The 21,442-nt window shown below is 38.6% G+C and overlaps 2 protein-coding genes across 3 annotated transcripts in view; one reads left to right on the top strand and one right to left on the bottom strand.

The window, feature by feature from the left end:
* Positions 1-42: 42 nt before the first annotated feature.
* INTS12 (integrator complex subunit 12) lies at positions 43-5,536 on the top strand. Of its 2 annotated transcripts, none has more exons than XM_053461526.1 (7): positions 43-105; positions 753-917; positions 1,233-1,373; positions 1,829-2,016; positions 2,218-2,377; positions 3,222-3,377; positions 4,804-5,536. In XM_053461526.1, exons 2-7 carry the CDS (start codon positions 762-764, stop codon positions 5,392-5,394), a joined length of 1,392 nt encoding a protein of 463 aa, XP_053317501.1. In that variant the 5' UTR covers positions 43-105; positions 753-761; the 3' UTR covers positions 5,395-5,536. The 2 variants fall into 2 exon arrangements, with proteins under 2 accessions (XP_053317501.1, XP_053317502.1); XM_053461527.1 differs by lacking the exon at positions 43-105 and adding an exon at positions 478-546.
* Positions 5,537-9,942: 4,406 nt separating this feature from the next.
* ARHGEF38 (Rho guanine nucleotide exchange factor 38) overlaps positions 9,943-21,442 on the bottom strand; it is a 29,642-nt gene continuing 18,142 nt past the window's right edge. Inside the window, exons 7-14 of the mRNA XM_053461522.1 lie at positions 20,819-20,949; positions 20,126-20,230; positions 17,990-18,112; positions 16,239-16,553; positions 13,600-13,737; positions 12,525-12,723; positions 11,229-11,488; positions 9,943-10,511 (exon numbers count right to left, since the gene is read on the bottom strand). Of these exons, the coding sequence (XP_053317497.1) occupies positions 10,326-10,511; positions 11,229-11,488; positions 12,525-12,723; positions 13,600-13,737; positions 16,239-16,553; positions 17,990-18,112; positions 20,126-20,230; positions 20,819-20,949 (1,457 nt within the window). The 3' untranslated portion in view covers positions 9,943-10,325. The remainder of the gene's footprint in view (positions 10,512-11,228; positions 11,489-12,524; positions 12,724-13,599; positions 13,738-16,238; positions 16,554-17,989; positions 18,113-20,125; positions 20,231-20,818; positions 20,950-21,442) is intronic.

The following is a 21,442-nucleotide window of genomic DNA, read 5'->3' on the forward strand; positions in this document are numbered from 1 at the left end:
ACCATATGTAGTGGTTGCTGGTTTCATTGGAGCAACGGACCACATCCGCTTTCTCATCCGGAAGTACTGCTATAAACTTCTTGGTACCGGCTGCCGGTTATCTAGGTATTAGAGAAAAATATATATTTATATATGTTTAGTGATGGGATAACGGGTTAATGTATTTGATTTAACAAGAAATGTGGCGCTGGGGAATATTACGGTTCTAGAGTGCGCTGCTCTATTTACTTTCCGCTGTTAGGACGGATGATTGAATGGGGTTTGAGGGGTATATATGGATGTGAATGGGTTTTTATGGATTGTATATAAAATGCATGTTAATACTTTTCAAGGGATGTATGCATGAAATGCACTTTTGTTTTTATGTATGTGACTGCCGTCGAATTATTCGTGTCTTGGAATCATCTGTTTGATAGTGATATCATAGGACTGTATTATCAGAAATTAAAATATAAGGGCTTTGGTGTTTGAAAACTGACAAAGAATTGGCAACCAAACAGAAATGAAAGAACCAAGTTAATAGGAGCTCACCCATGTCAATAACAGGTCAGTTTATATGCAGGAATGGAACGCTGCAAAACTTATTTAACTTGGTAAATGTCAAGTGAATGGAAGTTTTCATTCATGACCATGTTGTTGGTACATGTCTTCTCATTCTATCGCCACTTGCAGTCCTGAAGACGTGGGCCATAGAGCGTTATCTGTATTTTATCCTGTCTTGGCAGTTACTCATTGTACTCAATACGCCTTAGGTTCTCATCATGGCAGCCGTGGTAAACACTGAACTGGATCCAGTTTTCCTGAAGGCACTGGGTTACCTCCATTCCAAAAGCAAAGACTCGGCAGAGAAATTGAAGGCCTTATTGGATGAGTCTCTCTGCAAGGGAATCGACTCTGGGTATCGGCCTCCGCAGAAGGTGAGCAGCTTGCTTCTGTTCTCTGACGAACAACACCTATAAATAATGAACTACAGAAATATTAATTACTTTACTTCTTATGACAGAGTATAGCATCTGTCACCTTTGTTAATGAAGTTTTGTTTTTTTGCCTTTACATCCCATATGTAAGATCAAGGAGAAGCATAGGTATGAGACACTATTGTGTGGGTAGTACTAGAAGACTCAAATTAAACATTGACATTAATATATATATATATATATATAAATATATATATATAATTATAGTGTGTGTGTGATCTATATTCAATTATTATATGTTACTTCCATTTTAAGGATATAGACCAACCCAAGGTGACAATTTCTAAACCAAAGCTGGAAGTTAAAGCCAGCAGTTCTGCAGCGAGCAGCATCCTAAGCAAATCTTTACCACCAGAGAAGATGAAGAAGGAAGCAGAAAAGAGATCTTCTGACAAGGTACAGTAATGTGCTACATGTTGAATCTCCATGAAAGTTTTGAGTCAAAGGAGTCGTTTAGGGGTTATGTATAAAAAGTGTTAGTTAACCATATTAACCAATGAGCTATACCTGCTGTTTGGCAAAATAATTTGGTTAGTATTGGTAAACATCTCCATTTGTTATAAATAAACCTCATTGGACTTGTTTTGTCTTCTTCTGGCCCATTGGATAATTGCTGTTTGGAAGGGATGATCATGATGAACTTTTGTGACCTATTTAGCCTTAATAACAATGCCATGTAATGGAGAGGTCATATAGATGCTTTACTTCATTAAGCCACAAAAATCTTTAGTTCTATTTTCCCTTTAATAAATTGGTTGAGGTAGGCTTTACATTTTGCTGTATTAATGCACCATGTAACTTAAGAATGGAAAGGAAGGTAATTCCCATGTCTGTTTTCTTTTTGTTCACAGATGAAGGTGGAGCTTTCGGACTCAATCGACTTGCCAAAGAAACCTCGTTTAGAAAAGACGGAAGCACGCTCGTCCCCCATCACCGTGCAGACCAGCAAGGATTTGCCCATGCCAGATCTTTCCAGTTTTGATGAGACTAATGCTGATGATTTTGCCATGGAGATGGGACTAGCCTGTGTTGTGTGTCGGTAAGTTTTTGTTCTTCCGTTCAGTGATCGTAGCGTGGATTTAATGTTATGAATTCCAGACTAGCTTTGTGATTTTAAACTTCTAACCTTGTAGCTTGTAGCAATGTCTTGTGTTATGCGTAATGTGTAACAGCACAATTTTATTTACACAATCTTTAATATATACCTAATGTGATTATTCCTCTCCTTTGATGCTTTTAGACAAATGACTGTATTCTCGGGCAACCAGTTGGTTGAATGCCAGGAGTGCCACAATCTCTACCATCAGGACTGCCATAAACCCCAGGTCACAGATAAGGATGTGAATGACCCACGTCTTGTTTGGTATTGTCTCCGCTGCACCAGGCAAATGAAGAGAATGGTAGGCCTTTCTACACAAGCGGTTTACGTTTATTTTACATAGAATACAGAAATCACCATAGCGACTAACCCTGCTGATTTGACTAATATGGTGGTTGCTTCACAGATAAGGCCACTTTTATTTATGAAGTGCAGCTGACTGGGTATGGTTGTGTAGTTTCTTATTAAACCTTTTAAACTATTTGGTTTGGCTCATCTCAAAGACTCATTAAAAGGCTGTAAGGGGGGCCATTCAATTGGTTGACCTCCAGACCTATGGCTTTACTGACTGCGTTTATGGGTTTATGCCATGACCGGCGTCTTTCTTTTTTTTCTGCCACATTTTGTGCCAGTGACGAGTATATTTTCTAATTAAACATAATGGGCCAATATATATTGGCACACCGACTTGCATTTACCAGCCAAGCCTGTTTTTCCCTCAGAAATCCTTGAGTGCATTCCATTCTGAATAAGTGTATGCACAGCTGTTTAACAACAAATCCCTCATGTTGCATCTGAATCCACTTTATGCACGGATCCCTTAAAGCTCATGTCTGTTGTGCTAGACAGCTTTCAAATAAATCGTTGGGTAGAGGTGCAGAAGCCAGTCTGCCACTAATCGGCTGCTGTTTTGACCTTAATGGGACATGTCGTGTTTGTGTGTTAGAGATATATAATATATATATATATATATATATATCTGTCTATCTATATCCTGATAAAACTAGAAGTATTTGAATGTCACTATTTATGCTACAGCCTGTAGCTTTGAATGTATTTGTTCTGGAAACCCATGGAATATAGTTTGAAAAATACATCTCTGTTATTTACAAACCTGATTTTATATTTCCTTCTATATTTCCCAGGCACAAAAGAATCAGAAACCCTCACAGAAACCTGTCCCCACTGCAACATCTACCGCCACGCCAGTTGTGAAGGACCCATCAGTCAACAAGCCAGAACTGAAACCCAAGCCTGATTCTGCTAACACCTTTTTAGCTTTCAAAAGAACAGAAGTTAAGGTGAGGCTTCGTTTGTTTTAGCATAATACAATCACAGGTAACTATGTTTCCGGCTCTGTGAGACCTGTGGTTCAGCTGCTTGGGGACAAATAATTGTGATTGGCAGCAAAACAGAAAATGAAAGGTGAAAACCAAGTGTACTTAATAGGAGCTCATCCATAGTAGTAGGTCAGTCTATATGCAGGGCTGGAACTCTGTAAAGCTTTGACTACGATGGGAGTACCAACACAGTATGTGCAAGATATGTAACTACAAAGGGTCCCCTTTTTCAGTAGAAGCAACTGTAGGTCAGAAATCTTATTTTTTAACTCAAGCAACTAAATGTCTGCACTGATTTTTTTAGGTAATTAACTTGATTCCAATAAGCATTTGGCATGAAAATATAAAACTGGAGTGGATCTGTAGGGTTGCCGATTGTTGCTCTTGGTTTAGGCAGCCTCAGGACAGGCAATTGATGGATTCCAGCCCTGAGTTCCAGAAAGCAAGCATCTGCAAAAAAAACAATCCAGCTTTATGTGGTGTTAGTTGATGGACTTAATTATGTTGTCACTGTGACAGTTCTCCTTTGAATTAATTTAGTTATGCTAAAGCATCTGACCATTCTTCTTAAGGCTTCCTTCATGCTGTGGGTAAAATAGAAATCCCATGATATTCTGTTAGCCACATGGACAAAAAGCATATACAGTAAAAGACTAGTGGTATAAGTCCTTAATGTGTTTAGAAATCCGAGTGTTGGTGGAGTGGGCAGTGCATTTAAAAGCATTACATTTCTCATCTGTCTGGAACTACAAGGGTTAACGATGTTCTTGTAGGTAAGCCTACTGGTTTAGATATTGGTTGTTTACATAGTGCCCTATCTTTTTGTATGATTAATGCTTGTATGCTTAAAAAAACATAGGCTGTGTTTAACTTGCTTTCACAAAACGAATACTTTCATGCGTAATTGCTGGAGAGTCACTTAGAGAAGACCAAGCTGCGTGTGTTTGTGTGTGTTTTTTTTTATTAAAGAAGTGGAAATTAATATGACAAGCGATATTGAGCTCCTAGTGGAGCAGAATGCTGTTAGTGTAGACTTGAGGCACCGGCTCCTCCTTTCGTGCTTCCTTGCCAACAATTATCCTATTTCCTGTTTCTTTCTGAATTTGTGAAAGGATCAGCGTGCCATCTGGCAAGCAATATTTTGTTTAGAAGAGATAACAATGGAGAAAGGTAGATGATGTGTGCTGAGTAAACAATTTTTTGTCTTTGTCAATATTATTCTATCTCCCAGATCCAGTACTTCCCACATCTTATCCAAATCGTAGTTAAAATGAGATGTGTTATAACAATTAAGCCCATGAAAGATTGTGTTGACTCATGTGATGCAAAAACATTGTATGTGATTGTGTTTTTAATTGTATTTATCGGTTTACTTTTTGTTTTGAAGGCCTCAGTGGCAGTATCATCAAACTCCTCCAACTCTGGGGCGTCTTCTACTGCTGCAAGTGGCCTCACAGGCTGGGCTGCCTTTGGAGCAAAAACTGCTAGTGCTGTACCAGCGACGGCCAAACTGAGTTCCACATCACAAGCCGTTGGTGGAAAACCTCCTGCCCTTTCTTCCGGGCAGAAACCTGCAGGCGCATCTAGCCTGGCAACTTCCAAGACTGGATCTGTGTCTAAAACTGGATCCGGCAGTAGCAATTCCAATCCCATCCCACTTAAACCCCTGCCACCTCTCATACTGGGGAAAACTGGACTCAGTCGATCCATGAGCAGTGACAATGTCAGCAAAGCTAGTCTGCCTAGTCCAAGCGCATCATCGTCTGGGAGCGGAAGCAGCATTAGCATCCAGATGAGCGGTGGAAACGGAGGAAGCAATGCTGCCGGAAACAGTGGGAACAACAGCAAAGCGACTGTAGATCCTAATAGCCAGCAGTCTGGAGCAAAAGGCCCCACATCCCAGGAGTCCCAGCTGAATGCCATGAAACGACTGCAAATGGTAAAAAAGAAAGCTGCACAGAAAAAGCTAAAGAAATAATAAAAGACTTCAGGAGCAATATACTGTGGGTTGGTACTCTGGGCTTGACAACACTGGGCACTTGTCATTGGGTAGCGGGCAAATACATTAAATGCAAGACAAAAAATACATTTCTTGTGTTACTCGTAATGTGCACCTGTTGGAGACAGTTGTAACATAGGATTCTCCTTTGGAACAGCCGTGCAATCTGATTTCTAGGACTGTTCAGGTGACAGTAGGTCATCTATAGTTTTAAAAGAATTCCGCAAACAATGATTTTACAACACCTGTGTTTATTACTTAACATAAGCATGTGTAAATACTATGTGCTTCAGGATTTTCCCAAGGATAGAAGAAAAACTTGAATGTATCATTGGATGGTCGTCCTGATTTTTGATATATTAATGACGTGTTTTTAGAAAACACTGAGCAGATTACCGCATTTACTTGTTTTATAAGTCAACCACAAACTCTGCATCCTAATGAAAGAAAAAGAAAAAAGGCCTGAATATAAAATCAAAACTGCTGTTATTCCCTCACACTCTCTGTCAATGTCTCCCTATCTTCTCCACCGACCACTTCCGTGTTCCAGTCTCCTTTTCCGCTTTCTGCATCTTCTTTATATTTTTTTTTCCTCTTCTAGTCATTATCAGCTGTGTTATCCTGGTACCTCTGCAAAAGGGCAGAGCCTCCCAGAGGAACGGGAGCGGCTGTCTGCATGGACCACTTGGCGCCACACACTTTTGCTGAAATACTCCAAGAGGCCAGACTATAGCAGACAAATTTGCGGAGAAAGAGAAGCTTTTCTGCACGTCTTTCTCTACGAATCCGTCTGGAATATTCTGGCATCTTGGAGCACTTTCGTGACGTGCACCACGGGGATAGCCTTTTCCCGGTTACTCGAATTGGGGGAGAGGTTTTGCGTGGAGACTCTGCCCTTTTCCGAAATCACAGAAGTTGTTTGGCGGAGAAGGTAGGAAAGACATTGAGGGGGGTGAGTGACAAGCCCCTAGACTTAGTCGGCTGCGCTGCGGATCAGTCGGCTGTGCTGCAGCACGGTTTGTTGTCTTTTACGGAGACCTAATAAACAACGATGAACGATGACAAGGTTGTTTTTCCAGATTTTTTTTTTAAACTTACAATTGAGCAAATATGGCAGGTGAAGAAATTCAGCAACAAAATCTACTAAATTTAGGGAGTGGATCACCTATGTTATTCTAACGTACTCCCCCTCTCTATTCTGCATTGTGTACAGCTACTGGCCTGTCATAAAATTGTTTAACCCCTTTATGACCAATGGCGTGCCAGGCATGTCACACAAAAACAGTCACTGAATGACCAATGACGTGCCTCATGGCATTGAATAAGCTTAGAAAGCGGTCTTAGATCGCTTTCTTCGCTTAAACCGTGTTGCTGCTCCAAATAGCCTTTCTTTAAGGCATGGTTATCAATGCAAATGTGAAGTTATCTCTCTACCCAAAGCATTAGTTAAGCCTCGTCTAGAAAATGTAGGTCAGTTTTGTACACCAGTTACAGTTAATAAAGTGAGGCCATTACAAATTGGACACTCCAATCCCATATGCATTTAACCTGCCAAAAAATACCTCTAGAAGAAGCTGCAGCATAATGCTTTATTTTTCCCAAATAAAATCACTAAGGCAAATGGTGTAAATATAAACTTTTATTGCGTATATATTAAATTACATTATTATCTATGCATAAATCACTTTTAAATTTGTACATTCTATAGATGTGTTTATATATATATATATATAATCTCTGCATCCACATCTCAGACATACCTGGTTATATCATTTTCCATCATACAGGTTACAAGCCCATCCAGTGGAATGGAATATGTCTTCATTAAAGTGTTGGGTTACATCATACCGCTCAGCCTATTATACAAACGCAATCTCCAGAGCAGGGGTAGCAGGCAGGATGCTCACAAGTTATTTTGGAACTACAACTCCCATGATGCAGCTAACTTCACACCGCTATTCAAGCAGCGCAAGAGCTGTAGTTTCACAACAGCTATCCTGGCAGATGCCCCTGCTTTAGAGCATACACCCGCAAAGTGCCTCATTGTGGCAGTCAATGATTAACCCTTTAAATTTGAAATTGAGGTGCAGTGCATTCCTTCGTACACTGTTCTGATACGAACATAGAACACCCTGAGTAACACGTATAAATATATATTCTTTCAATAAGACAAAAGAAATCAGATTTTGCATTAAATTATGATAAACTACATTTAACCCTGCAGTTTTCAGAAAGGCCATCATTAGTCTACTCTGGCATTAGATGGGTTAAAAGGAAGAAAATATATCCGCTCATAATATAGCCGCTTCCGCTTCATGATATTGCCTCAAGAAGTGTTATTAAAACTACCCGGGCAAAATTCAGCAACATAGTGCAGCTTTGCAAGTCCTTTTGCTGGGTACCTTGTTTTGCCTTTGCTCGTGCTGTGACCATGGTAACACTGGTAAATGATGTCCAGACCTGCAGTTTCCAAAAAATGTATAATTAATCACAATCTGCAGCACGACTGAACGAAAAAAACAGATCAATGCTGCATGGATAGCTTGAGAATTTGTAATAATTCAACCTACGTTTTGGACAAACGTTCTGTACCCTGCAATTTATTCCAATCTTCAAAAAGACAGGCATGAGCTCACTTTCAATGTTAGCTTGAGATTTCTTGTATGTACATGCTGAATAATACTTTAACGTTATTATTAATAATATATATTATTGTTACGCGCTGTTTAATAAGGCGTACCAGAGAGATTGGGAGATGATTGAGAATTTGCAGAATCCTCACATTTAACTATTATTAACTAGTTAAGTAGCTTGAACCGCTTAGTCCATAAGAAACGTATTACATGTCTTCCTATATGCCCGTTACTCTCATTGGCTTTAACAAACAAAGGCTGACCTATTGTTAATGTATGTTCATGATTTCTCTACATCACATAGATCTTTATTATTGTGCTACTTTAAATAACTTGTGTACATAGTAAATATATATAGTTCAGATAAGTAATATTTGAAATATAATGTATATATATAGATATAGATATATAAAAGAATCTGGACACAGTGGGAAAAAAAGAAACATTTCTATCTCTATCTTGGCCATTCTTAAGATGGACCTAAAATGCTAGTTGAGAAATAATGTCTATATTGGCTGTGGGGCTCCTTATGTCTATAGATTTTTGACTGGAGAACTGTTTAGCCTACCAATGGTCTACAATAAAAGTGACCAATTGGTAAAACACCATGTTGAACTACATGGAGAGCTAACAGATTCATACCCCTGGTCTAGAACAACAGTGGTTGGGAAAATTGCATTAAAAACACTCCAGCAATTTGCATTCGATTCATGTATTAAAACTGCTAGACACTATGGTTCAATCAAAAGTGTTTCCAGGGGCACATGCCAATCAGTGGGTCTATATGTTTCAGTCCTATGGAATACTGAGGAGTGACAATTATAAAATCTGATGCAAGGCAATCTATGGTTACTCTAATATAATAGATTTTTTATATATGTTCTCAACTTGGGTACGAAAGTTATATCATCCATTGAAAGTACTCCCAAATTCAAAATAAAGAAAAAAAAAAAATAAATAAATAAATATATATATATATATATATATATATATATATATACACATATATACATATATATATATATATATATATATACATTAACTCACATTTTGGTGCAATTAGCAGTGCAAAATTCCTGATACCATTGAAATGCTTTGGATATTTTGAAAATATTCTATATTATTATATCCAGCACATCTATAATAGTCTACATCTATAATTTGTCATCTGTGGTATGTTGCCAGTTTAAAAATGCAATTTTGCTTATTACTATTTTGAATTTAATACGAATACATCATTTCTTAGCAGTTATACTGCAAAAAAGATTTGTTGCTTAGGATATCTCAGATCTCTCAAAGTTTGACCTGGATTTTTTAGTTGAGGTTGATACCTTTTATTGGGCCAACATAGGAAATGGTGGGAATTTACATAAGTTTACAGAACCTCACATTTCTCATCTTCGGGACACACTGGAGACTCGGCTATCCAATAGAGAATGCCAGTTCCCAGAAGACAAAGCCCATTTTTGGGTGTTTTCACTGCTAGTTCCACCCACAGATATTTTAATACCTACTCATTTCCACCCCATTCGCAGTCTTCCATCAATTTTCATTCTGTTTTATGTATACTGTATATATTTATATCTAGGATATACGTAGTGACATCATATCTCAACCACAGAAACTGATGCCATTGCAAAGAGTGCATTTTCTTCTCACATGCCTTGGAACAGCATCTTTTGAGGCATATTCACTTAAATTGGTAAGATGACTTCAAGAAATCGCCCCACATTGACCATGCATTATACAAGGCAAGCTCAGCCAATGAGAGGACAATGCAGTGCCTTTCACAAGCTAAGGAGGCTTAACCCCTTAATGACAAAGCCCGTACATGTTTTCAATGGGTTTAGGGACCGCCCATATTAAACTGATAACCATAAAACAAACTAAAACAAAACACACATTAAAACAAACTTCAATTCATATTAAAAACGAGCCTCTAATAATGTACATTGTACTTAGCTGCTCTACACAAAGATCATATTAGTAAGTGCAAACTGTACAAAAGGGTATCGATGCTCCAAAGAGCTGACAATCAATTAGGTGGTCTGGCTAGACCAAGTGCTATTTCTTCCTTCAAAGTACGGTATATTTAAATGCTGTTGCTTCATTACCATGCAACAAATAAGGATTCAAAATGAACTGGACCTTCATAAAAGTAGATAAGGAGATTTCAAATTATTGTCTTTAAGTATCCCAAAAAGATGCATTCCAAAAATAACATCTCGATTTCTCCTTCGCTGGCCGTGTGATAATTCCTTAGGACTGAAATGATTCCTACGCGTACGTCATCTTCCCTAGGTAATTAGCTGGAACATATCCCTTTTGACCATACGCTTCCCCAAGCCACCATTCCTTGTTCCCACTCAAGTCACAGAATTTAAGGATCCGCACTCGCTGATGTTCCTCCAAGCTGAGCTCTTGTTGACTCCGAGCCTCAAATGCGTACACAGCATAGAAAATCTGAATTGAAGAACAAAAGTATATAAAGTGAATAAAAACTGGATGAATGGAATGTTGCAGGGACATTAAAAACCAATGGGCTGGTGTGTACAGGGAGGGGCACAATTGCACACATCTGGTCCAAAAGCTCATACCCTCTGGTTGGACACTTCAACTAATCAATCAATGTAAAAAATGTAATATCTTAATGTGTCTCAAACTAGCCTTGCCGAATATTTTTCCACCCAATTGCCAGGCCAAATAACTGATTTACCATCAACTTGACCAGGAACTGGAAAAACCCTATAGCTCCTGCCTTCCACCAGGTTGAGGAATTGATGTCCCTGACCAGATGAGGGAGCCCTAGGCTGAGGACGGTTGAAGAGGTCAGACTGGCTAGTATGCTCTAGTTCTTTTTAAGATGCAACTTATATTATTAAGACCAATAACTAGATATCGGTAATGTGCTAAACGATACTGCATTTAGTTTCAGCCACATTATGGAATGGGTACACATATGCAATCTCTTTAGATTAGTGGTCTCTGTTTTTCCAGACATGTCAAGAAGCAGTAGAAACATTATTTTAAAAAATGGACTACTGAGTACCTTTAAAAAATGTAGCATGGAATCTATTACTCCTTTCCATGTATTTAAAGTGTGTTTTTTTCTGATATGGATGAAATTACAGACAGAAGAAACATTATATATAAAAGAAATGCTAAGAAAACAATAGTTACATGGAATTCCTCGCTATTCTGAAAAGTGTCCTCTTCAGATCCATTCATATGTTTGTCGTCATCTCCGTTTATGGATGGACTGCTGTCACTGGCACTCCCAGCTGAAGCGCGACTGTTTCTGTCACGGGAAGTCCGTCCAGAGACAAAAAGACTGATGTTATCAAAGTCATCATCACAAAATGGGCTATCTGCTGACTCCTTCTGAGGCTTTCCAGGGTTGTATGGCTTCAGGAAGGAAGAGTAGACATAGCCTTGGACGACTAAAGAGAGACAAAAATAAGCGTACTGGTGATATATCCATCAAAACAATTCTTTAATACATAAATTTAATGCACTGATTTAATTATGGATTATACTGGGTTATTTCAGCCATTCTTGCAGAAGAAGCCCACTGGGGTTTGGCCCTTAATAGTACCAATAGCAACATCAGAGAACTCTAGTGTTAGAAAAGTTCAAAGCATCACAGAAAATACTAGTGACATATTTATGTTTTCCAGGTTAAGGCCTGGTCCTCGATGAACATAGCTGAGAACTCTCTGGTTCTTCTGTTTCGTCTTCCTCCAGACAGGGGCACAGCCCACCCACTAAAGGCTGTCTATGGCTAGCCCTATCCATATGCATGGCTAGCACTACACCTTTCACAAAGGAACTTCCCCAGAAGAAGGAGACATCCAGGCAGCCTACCCTAGGAGTTCCCAGGTATGTTGATGAAAACATGCACACAAAGAAATCACACATTCTCATAGAGAATATTAAATGTGCCTGTTTTGTACTGGCCAATATTAAGACCATTGATGGTCAAAATGTTGGTACTTCATTATAGAATTGCCAAATGCTTTTTTTTATTATTAGATTGTGTACAATTTTTTCTTGTTTATTCTTGACACTAAAGTTTTCACGGGTCAAAACAATATGGGTCACTGGGTGACAAGCATTCTATATTATTTTATATTAAAATTCAGCACTGCCCTACAGGAACAGTCAAGTCGACAAAACTGTATTGCTATTCGTAATCCTCCCAAATTGTAGTTTTAGTCCTCATTTCCATGGTAGAAAATATAGTTTTAATATGAGTAAAAATGGTTTCGTTTTTCTTGCAGCCTCTTTTCTGTAATTCTGCCTCTAGTGACACGAGCTGCAAGGAACTGCAGGACACCAGAGGGTGGTTAATACACTACAATTAGAAGCCAATTCTGTAGTTGCTTAGCAAGAAGTGAACCGCTGTGTTCACAGAGTAGACCGGGCAGATTTCGCACAAAAGAAAGTCAATATTTGATTGAGTGTTCTGTTACTTACATCCTGTGTCCACAAACCACCTGCTGGTGCTCCCAAAGGGGTCCTTGTGCTCCACAATAGCTACCACCTCTCCTTCATACAGATCTATATCACATTCCTGGGAGGCATTGCACTTGCGTTTTGCCTGGTAAAGTTTATCCGCACCATAGGCAGACAATAACTTGCACCTGTGGCTTTCGGTCTGACGAGGAAGTTCGGGCTTAATGGAAAAACAAAAAGAAACGCTATCGATCGTTGTGTTTAAAGTCATAAAGAAAACAACGCTAATGATAAATGGAATATTTAACCATGAAGCTGAAAAGGTATAGCTGATTTGATGGTTAACCTCTTATGTGCCGAGGCCTGCCCATAATCCTGGTTCTAGGATACATTTGGGATAATGTAGCCACGTTAAACATCTGATCTGCATTTAGTGTCATCGTTTTTTTTAGGGAAATGTTTGTTAATGTGTAACAATTAAAGTGAAGCAGATGCCTATAGCATCAAGTTTAATTAGAAACATATTGTTGGACAATGAGTTGAATGGAAAAATTGGCCTAGAACAAGATAATGGGGACCGCCTGCAAACATCGATGAAAGGCTACATTTTACGGTATCCATTTTCTGGTGAGGATGTGTAAAATGGCCACTTTGGATGGACATCTTGTATATGTGTGGTAATATATAAATACATAAAGTTATTGGTGGCAGTGGCAGTATTATGGGTCCACTTAACGGTCCTGCGTGCTGTAGGACCACGTGAAGGTGGTATGTCAGAAAAAAACCCAAATAACATGTTCCTCGTTGGCTTATTTTGTAATGGTCGGATTCAATGAATTAAGGTTCTTGTCCAATTAAAGGTTGTGTGGCCATCCTGAAGCTGCAGCTGGGAGAGTCTGTAGGGGCCACTTGTGCCCAGGAATTCTATGAGGTCTATAAACAAAAACCCTTATCTATTGTCACTGACTTGGAACAAAACTAGCACATAGAAAGTTGTTTTCAGCATCAGAGACCTCAAGATGGTGACAAATTCTCAAGAGAGGTAACTTTGTATGAGTTCCAGCTCAGAACCCCTAGCTATGACATTGCTACTTACCAAGGGCGACAAGGCTTTTTTCCTCTCAAAACTCAATTTTCTCTCAATAAATGTCCCACTGTTATTATCTTTAACAAAGTTAAGGTCCTGTAGTTCCTCAATGATGCGGTTCTGAGCTTCATTCATACTTGCAGCGAGCTGTTATCAATAAAAAATATAGTTTTATATTAGACAGTGCACATGATCATGTGTGTACAGAAATACTCATTGCTATTAATAACACAAATTGTCAGTGATAAGCATACTTACAAAGTGAATACACTTTAATGCAATTAGACGAAATGTTTCACCAACACCTTAGTCACTCAACCCCTTTATTTCACTGCGAGGGTAATGAACACATTTTACTAATTATATTTTATTAACCAGCAACAGCGAATCCACATGGGTTAATCAAATATTAAAAGGTAAATACTATATGAAGGTGCTTTTTTGATGATGTCTCGGCGAATAAATGTCAAGGAAAATTAAAAGGAATCCTGGTATATGGAAAGGCGATACGTGAGAAGGTGATTGGCTGCGGCCGAGAGGATACGCAGATGTTTGGAATTCAGCTCAGCGGTGTGAGGATTGAACAGGATATAAGCTGGAAACTGATAAGCTTGAGGCACAACACAGATAAGCCCCTTCTTTTTGTGGCTTATCGTTATACTAAAGCCCATGTGACTGCTGATACCTATTGCATCCTATTGTTTATCTCCCTCGCTAATACAAAGCCGCAGAAGGCATTGTTGTCCTAATTATCATCCGTCTTCTTTTGTTCTCTGGGAAGCTAGGAGTTAATACGAGGCCATAAACCAACAGATGTGAGCATACTGAAAGATGCAGGGGATGGCCAGCCTGCAGAAGACGAGAAACGCTACCTGCCTTTCATAAGAAAAGGCCGTCTACACGGGTTTATTGTTCTTTTCTTCTTTTTCAATGTCACGACTAAGACATATTTCTCACTAGGATTTTAACTCTGTAAATTCCCACTATAGAAGCAATGCATTGCATGCCTATATGATTCAAAGATGGCTATATGGCTATCTATATTGGATATACAGTATATATATATATACATAACTTTACATTCCCGCTACATAAATTGGGCAGTGTTCCAGTGGACAGTGTTCTTAAACACTAAACTTTGTTGTTAAGGTGTTGGTTCGGAACCATGAGACTTGTAGTTCAAGATCTAGAGTGTTGGCTCTAGATGATAGTATGCACTCACTCATAATGTTCCTATATGCTATACCTTCTTCTTTACAATATAGATTAAAGTGGCCAAAAGAGTTATAAAGGAAGGTACTGCTTTCTATTTCTACATGGTCACAGGCACAGGCAAGACATGAAGACATGAACTAGGTAGGGGAAGTGTTAATTTCTCTAACGTCTGTGCTTTCATGATAGACGGGCAAAAAATGTATAGAATCTGTTGGTGCTCTAGTAAAAAAAATCGAATTATATGATAAAATGTCATAAATTTACCGTTATGTTCATAAATATTTGGACAGTGACCACATTTTTATAATTTTGGCTCTGTACGCCACCACAATGGATTTGATATGAAGCAACCAGGACGCAAATGAAATGCAGACTTTCTGCTTTAATTTGATGGTATTTGCATTCAAATTAGGAATTACAAGAGACCAAACGTAATTGGACAATTGGACAATCTCTATCATGGCTAGGTGTGGGCTGCTCCCTCATTATTTCATTAACAATTAAGCAGTTAAAAGGTCTGGAGTTGATTCCAAATGTGGAATTTGCATTTGGAAGCTGTTGCTGTGAACTCCTAATATGAGGCATTAAGCGCTGTCAATGGAAGTAAAGCAGATCATCATTAGGCTGGAAGAACAAACCCATCAAAGAGATAGCAGAAATATTCGGAGTGGGTAAATCAACAGTTCGGTAAATTCGGAAAAAGAAGGAATGCTTTGGAGAGCTCATCCAGACCAAAAGGCATGGACATCCACAGAACACAAGTGTAATAGATGATTGCATAATTATTTCCTTGTTTAAGATAAACCCCTTCACAACATCTAGCCATGTCAAGATCATCCTCCAGGAGATAGCTGTATCACTGTCAAGTCTATAATCAAGAGACGACTTCATAAGTTTATGACAAAGTGCAACCCACTGGTAAGCCTAAGGAATCGGAATGCCGGAAAACATATAAAAAAACTACGGGGACTTTTGGAGAAGAGTATGAAGAAGGAAAGGTATGGCTCATGATCTGAAGCATACCATATAATCTGTGAAACATACCACATTATCTGTGAAACATGGTGGGGACAGTGTTATGGCATATACATGGCTGTCAATAGAACTGGGTCACTATTGATGACTGCTGACAGTAGACGGATGCTTCACAGTATAGATGGACAATGACCCAAAACATACTGGTCAAGCAACCAAAATGCTTCTCAAGGCAAAGAAGTGAAATATTATTCAATGACCGAGTCAATCAACACAGAATTTGGTGATGTCCATGGGTTCCAGACTTCAGGCAGTCATTCACTGAAAAGGGTGTTTTAACCAAGTATTAAGAATGATCATTTTGTTTATGATGTCCAATTACCCCAGCACATTAAAAGGAAATGCTATAATCTAATACAAATATATACATTTACCAGAGAAAGGTATTTATGCCTTACCGGGGAAAAGTCCACAGAGCTCAAGGTCTTGGAAATGGATATCAGCTGCTTCATGAGATTGAAGAAGAAGTACAGGCAGTTGAAGACAATGTCACGTGCAGCCTTGTTAAACACCTGGAGCTCTTCCACAAGAGGGGCATTGAGGGCCTCATAGTCCCTCCGAGCTTGCTCTAACCGACCATCACCTGCTCTCTGAAGGCAACTGTGGTAGTCTAGCAGTTTATCGTAACGTTTCTGGATCAGCTTCTGAGGTGCTGGAAACATGGAGTGTAGGGCACACAGTGGGGCATAGACTATTCGGTCCAGTTCACAAACCTGCCGACCAAAGAGCAATAAAAGACTAAAATACATAAATGCAGGTTGGACGTGTATATGAGGACATGGGTCATGGGAACACAACAACACATGTCTTATGACATGGGCTGCTGTGTTCTGCACCATAGTTCTATTTGATGAGAGATGAACCAAAAAAATCATTGTCCGCAACTTTTTAAGATTATTTCAACTTGTACCATGGTGTCTGCTTCACCTTTTACTCCGTCATGAATGTTTAGCTCTGCTGCATCCTCACAAGTTTCATCAGTCCATTTTTACCTCTACCACACTCAATTAACACTTCTTCTTGTTTGTTTTTAGATTGGAAAAGGAGGTGACGAAGCTAAGAGGGGTTTGCATGGTTATTAGGCTCCCCAATAAAGGAATACTTTTGGGGCCACCTGTTGGTGGCTCCAATTAAACTGGGGCTTACATACAAAATATAACTTGGGTGGAGAATATATAGAAGTTGCCTTTTCACCATAGCAACCACTTCAATAAATAAAGTGTAACCATGGTGATAGCACCCATTTGTAGTATCACTTTTTGTGCATTTTCTTGTCACCAAGCCGTTAAGCCTTACACAGAAACTGATATTTGCCGCTCACATGTCAAAAGATACCAAAATGACTTTGAAAATTGTTTTCTGAGCTATGGTGGATTTTTTTTCTAATACTCTAATCTTATATCTGCTTTCTCATTAAATTCTAAATACACATGCAAAATTCAGTGCTTGGGCAGGTCAGTTTTTAATCACGATCACTTGGAATTTCTGTCTCTGTTCTCTCTACTTTTTCATTTATAATTGCCTTCATTAATTCAAAATGACATGTTGCTGGAAATCCTACATAACTTCTAATTAATCTTTGTTTATTACGCTTAGGTTTAAGGAATATTAAGCTACTCATGAATTTGTCTATGTAAAAGTTGTCATAAAATAATACGTATTATTTCAGGTTTCTATCTCATTTCTATAGTAGACTACTTTTTTGTATGCCTTTTGCAGCCCCCCCCAAACACACTGATAAACTAATGGTGGTGTAGTGATTCCTATCTCCCTCAAAGACATCAGTACTAGATGAGGACCTACAGCCCCAATCTTTTTTTAAGGGGGTGGTGGAGAGGGACACTGGGCTTGATTACAAGCATGGAGCCATGTACCTTGGGTTTCAATGAAAGTAATCCCTGAGAACTCTATTTTGCCCCAACTATAAGTAGTATCGCAGCATATTGTTATTTTCTGCACGAAGATATACCCACCTAACCCTGGTTCCATCCCATATCTACCTACCTTTTTGTTATACGTAATATAATTTACATTGATTGCCTCTTTGATGTATTACAGTAATGGGAGTTAGAAAATAAGACTTCTGTGTAATTTTACTTTAGCCATGTTAGCTCTACTGAAAACAGGACACATACAGAAGGTGACTTACATAATGTTCATATTGTTCTACCATGCTGGTTTGCATATTTAGATATCCATTGCTCTTCTGGTTGTTGTCATGCAAAATATCGTGTAACTCCTCCATGCCTACTGCTGCCAATGGCATGGCATCCTGAAAAAAAGAGGAAAATAACAATAATTACTTTTTATATTCTCTTACCCTCTCTCTGGGGTATATACAGTATTGACACATTCGACATGCAGTAAAAAAAAAATCTAAATTCTTCTTAAATGGCCATTTTTATATGATTTTTACCGTTTATGATAGTTCTCATTGTTAAGTATATACAATTAAGGTCATATTCTTAATAGCAGAAAGCCCAGTGAGCAGGGGCAGCCCATTGTGAACAAATTTAGACAGGCCTGAGGAGACAGGAAAACAGCAGGGTGACCCCACTGTAAAAGCAAGACTGCTTGTGAGAAAGCTGGGGATGAGTAAAGGGGGTGAGTGATCGAGTGAGAGAGCTTGGGAGTATGTATGTATGACTGCATGTATGTTAGAGTGTATGTATAAGTGTTTGTATGTGAGCATGAATGTAAATAGTATTGATGTGTATGAATGTATCAGCATTGATGTGTATGTATAAGTGAGTCTGATTATGAACGTGTATGTGTGAGTGTAAGTGTGTGTTAGCATGAATGTGTATGTGTGTTTGTGTGTTAGCAATAGCATGTATGTGTAAGTGTTTATGTGAGCATTCTTGTGGGTCCATAACTCTCAACTGTCCAATGAAGTGTCAATCATCTTCCCTCATTGACACTGCCGACATCACATCTCGGCATGCAGTGTCAGTGAGGCAAGATGACTGCCGTCCCGAGGGATGAGGTAATTCCTGTGTATATGAGTGTGTGTATATATATGTGTGTGTATGTATGTGTATATGTATGTATGAATATGTGTATGTATGTGTATGTGTGTATATTTGTATGTGTGTCGTGACAAACCCTGTCACTTTTAGGAATCAGAGATCCTAAGCACGGTCCTCTAGGGCAATAAGGCTTAGGAACACTGATTTGTAGCAAACTGTGTTATTTATTTGCTGGTGCACAAATCAAACACCCCAAATCATAAAAGAAAATCCTAGCTCCTAATTGCAGCCCTCTCTGGCTATAATTTGCTGGTCCAGACTGACCAGCCTAACCACCCAATAACGATATCTCCCTGCCAGACCCAACTAACCCAGTTGGTCCAGGCCGATAGGATCAGGTCCACCCTTGGCTCAGGGCTTGTCTTCAGTGCCTCTCCTTGCTTTGTGAGCACAGGGAAACTTTGTCAGGCTCCAGGGGTTTTCATGCCCTGATGTAGGCTTCATCAAAGTCTTGGACTGGATCCTGAAAACCCAGCTTGGGCATCCAGTCTTCTACAATACTATAGTAGGATCATTGGCCCACCCTGTGTATAGGTATGTGTATATGTATATGTGTGTTGAATAGAACTTAAGATAGAAAAAGTGATTGAATTATGTCAGCAAGTGAGGTGGAAAAAAGGGATTGGGCAATGTAAATTGCCAAAGAGTGAGGAAATGATAGAACAGGAATAGAAGGAAAAAAGACAGCAAGAGGCGGATAGCAGAGAGAAAAAGAGGTGGTAACAGATTGCTAAAGCCAGGAAAGCCAGAGAAGGGGCTCTTTATTATAATTGTTCCAGGGCCCAAAGCTCCTTATTCTGGCATTGGTTAGCATGAGTTTGTAAGTTTGTGCAGATGTGAGAGTGTTACCCAGAAGGTGACACCCCTCAGTGGGAAAGCAAACAGATTGACTGTTGGCCTAAAGGAAGGCATAATTCCCCCCCCCCCCCGAAAATTAAAATGTTTTATATTAAACTGATCAACATAAATATTTTATAAACTATATTTTACATTGCAGTTCCTGCCCTCTCAGAAGTCAGTTAAGTGATACTTTTACAGATTTTGAAACAAATAGAATGAATTATGTCTGTTTATGTCACAGGTGTTAAAATATGTTGTTAACGCAGGAGATGGTCTGAATAAAAAAAAAAACAGCATGCAAGTGTAGATATATGTTTAAGAAGAACATTTAAAAGGCAAAAATAATGCATAATATGACCAACATTGCTAGTCTAAGGCTTAACTCAAAGAAATATCTCTATATTTGAAGAGCTCACCTGTATATGCTGAAGGGTGCATGAAATATTCTTAACACAAAGTCTCACAGTCTTTTCCAGATTTCTGAATATTTTTTCTTCCTTGTTAAATATTTGGTCTTTCACCTAAAATACATTTCAAGAGATTACCACATTTTTTTTACATCTATTCTGCAGACTGTCTTTTTTAAAAGTGGTCTTTTTTCTACTTGAGTGGCATAAAAGATTGATTAAGAAAAAGTAAAAATATAAATTTACAGTGATAAAATGTGCATATACACTAATGGCATATTAATAATTTCACGTATAGAGACTGTGATATCAGATGGTATGCCATATTCTCATTGCACAAGACATGCCAACCTAGTCAACTAATGTTTTTCCAGCCCCCTTCTGTGATCCTCGTAGGATAAAGATGCTACTAAGGGTACAAAGGGGACAAAAACCATCAGCCTTCCCATATCCAAATTCAATGAGAACAAGAACATGAAAGGAGAATGCATTTTGTTGAGAAACAGGAGTTGCAAGAGGTGTGTGCGCATAGTATGCAAGGAGGCATTTGTTTGGGTTGTATATAGATTGTATGTAAGAGGTTAAAGTAGTTGGTTCCAAAAACAATGGAAACCCCTAGATTTTTGTGTCTCCTAATGTCAACATGAAGTTGACCACTTGAGTATTAAATAAAATCTATATGTAGTAAATAAGGTATAATACCTGTTCTCCTCCGGTCAGAATCTGCAAGTGGCTGGTCACTCTCTTGGATTTCTTGCTTATTGAGTGAATATTGAGTTTGGAGAGCTTATATTTTAATGATTCTTCTTCATCTGCCCTCCTATACTTCAGAACTAAAAGAAATCAAATGATATTAGCAGATTGCTGTTAAAGGGCAAACTGTATTTGTAATGCTATATTGACACCCGGCCAAAGCTGAGATTGAACTTTGCAGATAATCATTCATCAATTAATAATTGATTGATAGACTTGTGAACGGGCTGCAATAATGAAGCTTTATTTAGCATTTCATACATTTAGGATTTACAACTCTGTCGACGTAAACATGACTATGCTGGTGTTAATATTTTTTTGTTATATATTTATTTGTTTTCTTTTTTAAAATGAGCTCTAGTTTTTGTATAACATAATGTTTATGGCATGTTAGACATTTGTTTGTGTTCTAGCTCTGTTATCTTAGTCCGATCTCCTAGAAAAACACCCGCTATCATACTGCCTGTGGTAAACAGTACAACTGCTCAGTATTTATCAGCAAGCTGGTCACTGACTAATTAAAGTCTATGGAGGAACGGACTCCATAACACTGCCATAAAGAATCGGCTCAGT

This window comes from Spea bombifrons, chromosome 1 (genome assembly GCF_027358695.1).
Source record: "Spea bombifrons isolate aSpeBom1 chromosome 1, aSpeBom1.2.pri, whole genome shotgun sequence".
Lineage (NCBI taxonomy): Eukaryota > Metazoa > Chordata > Amphibia > Anura > Pelobatidae > Spea > Spea bombifrons.

Coding starts and splice junctions, on each gene's coding strand:
- INTS12 (XM_053461526.1), top strand. CDS start 762: ATGGCAGCCGTGGTAAACACTGAACTGGATCCAGTTTTCCTGAAGGCA. Junction 918..1,232: donor GGTATCGGCCTCCGCAGAAG/GTGAGCAGCTTG, acceptor TTCCATTTTAAG/GATATAGACCAACCCAAGGT. Junction 1,374..1,828: donor AAAAGAGATCTTCTGACAAG/GTACAGTAATGT, acceptor TTTTGTTCACAG/ATGAAGGTGGAGCTTTCGGA.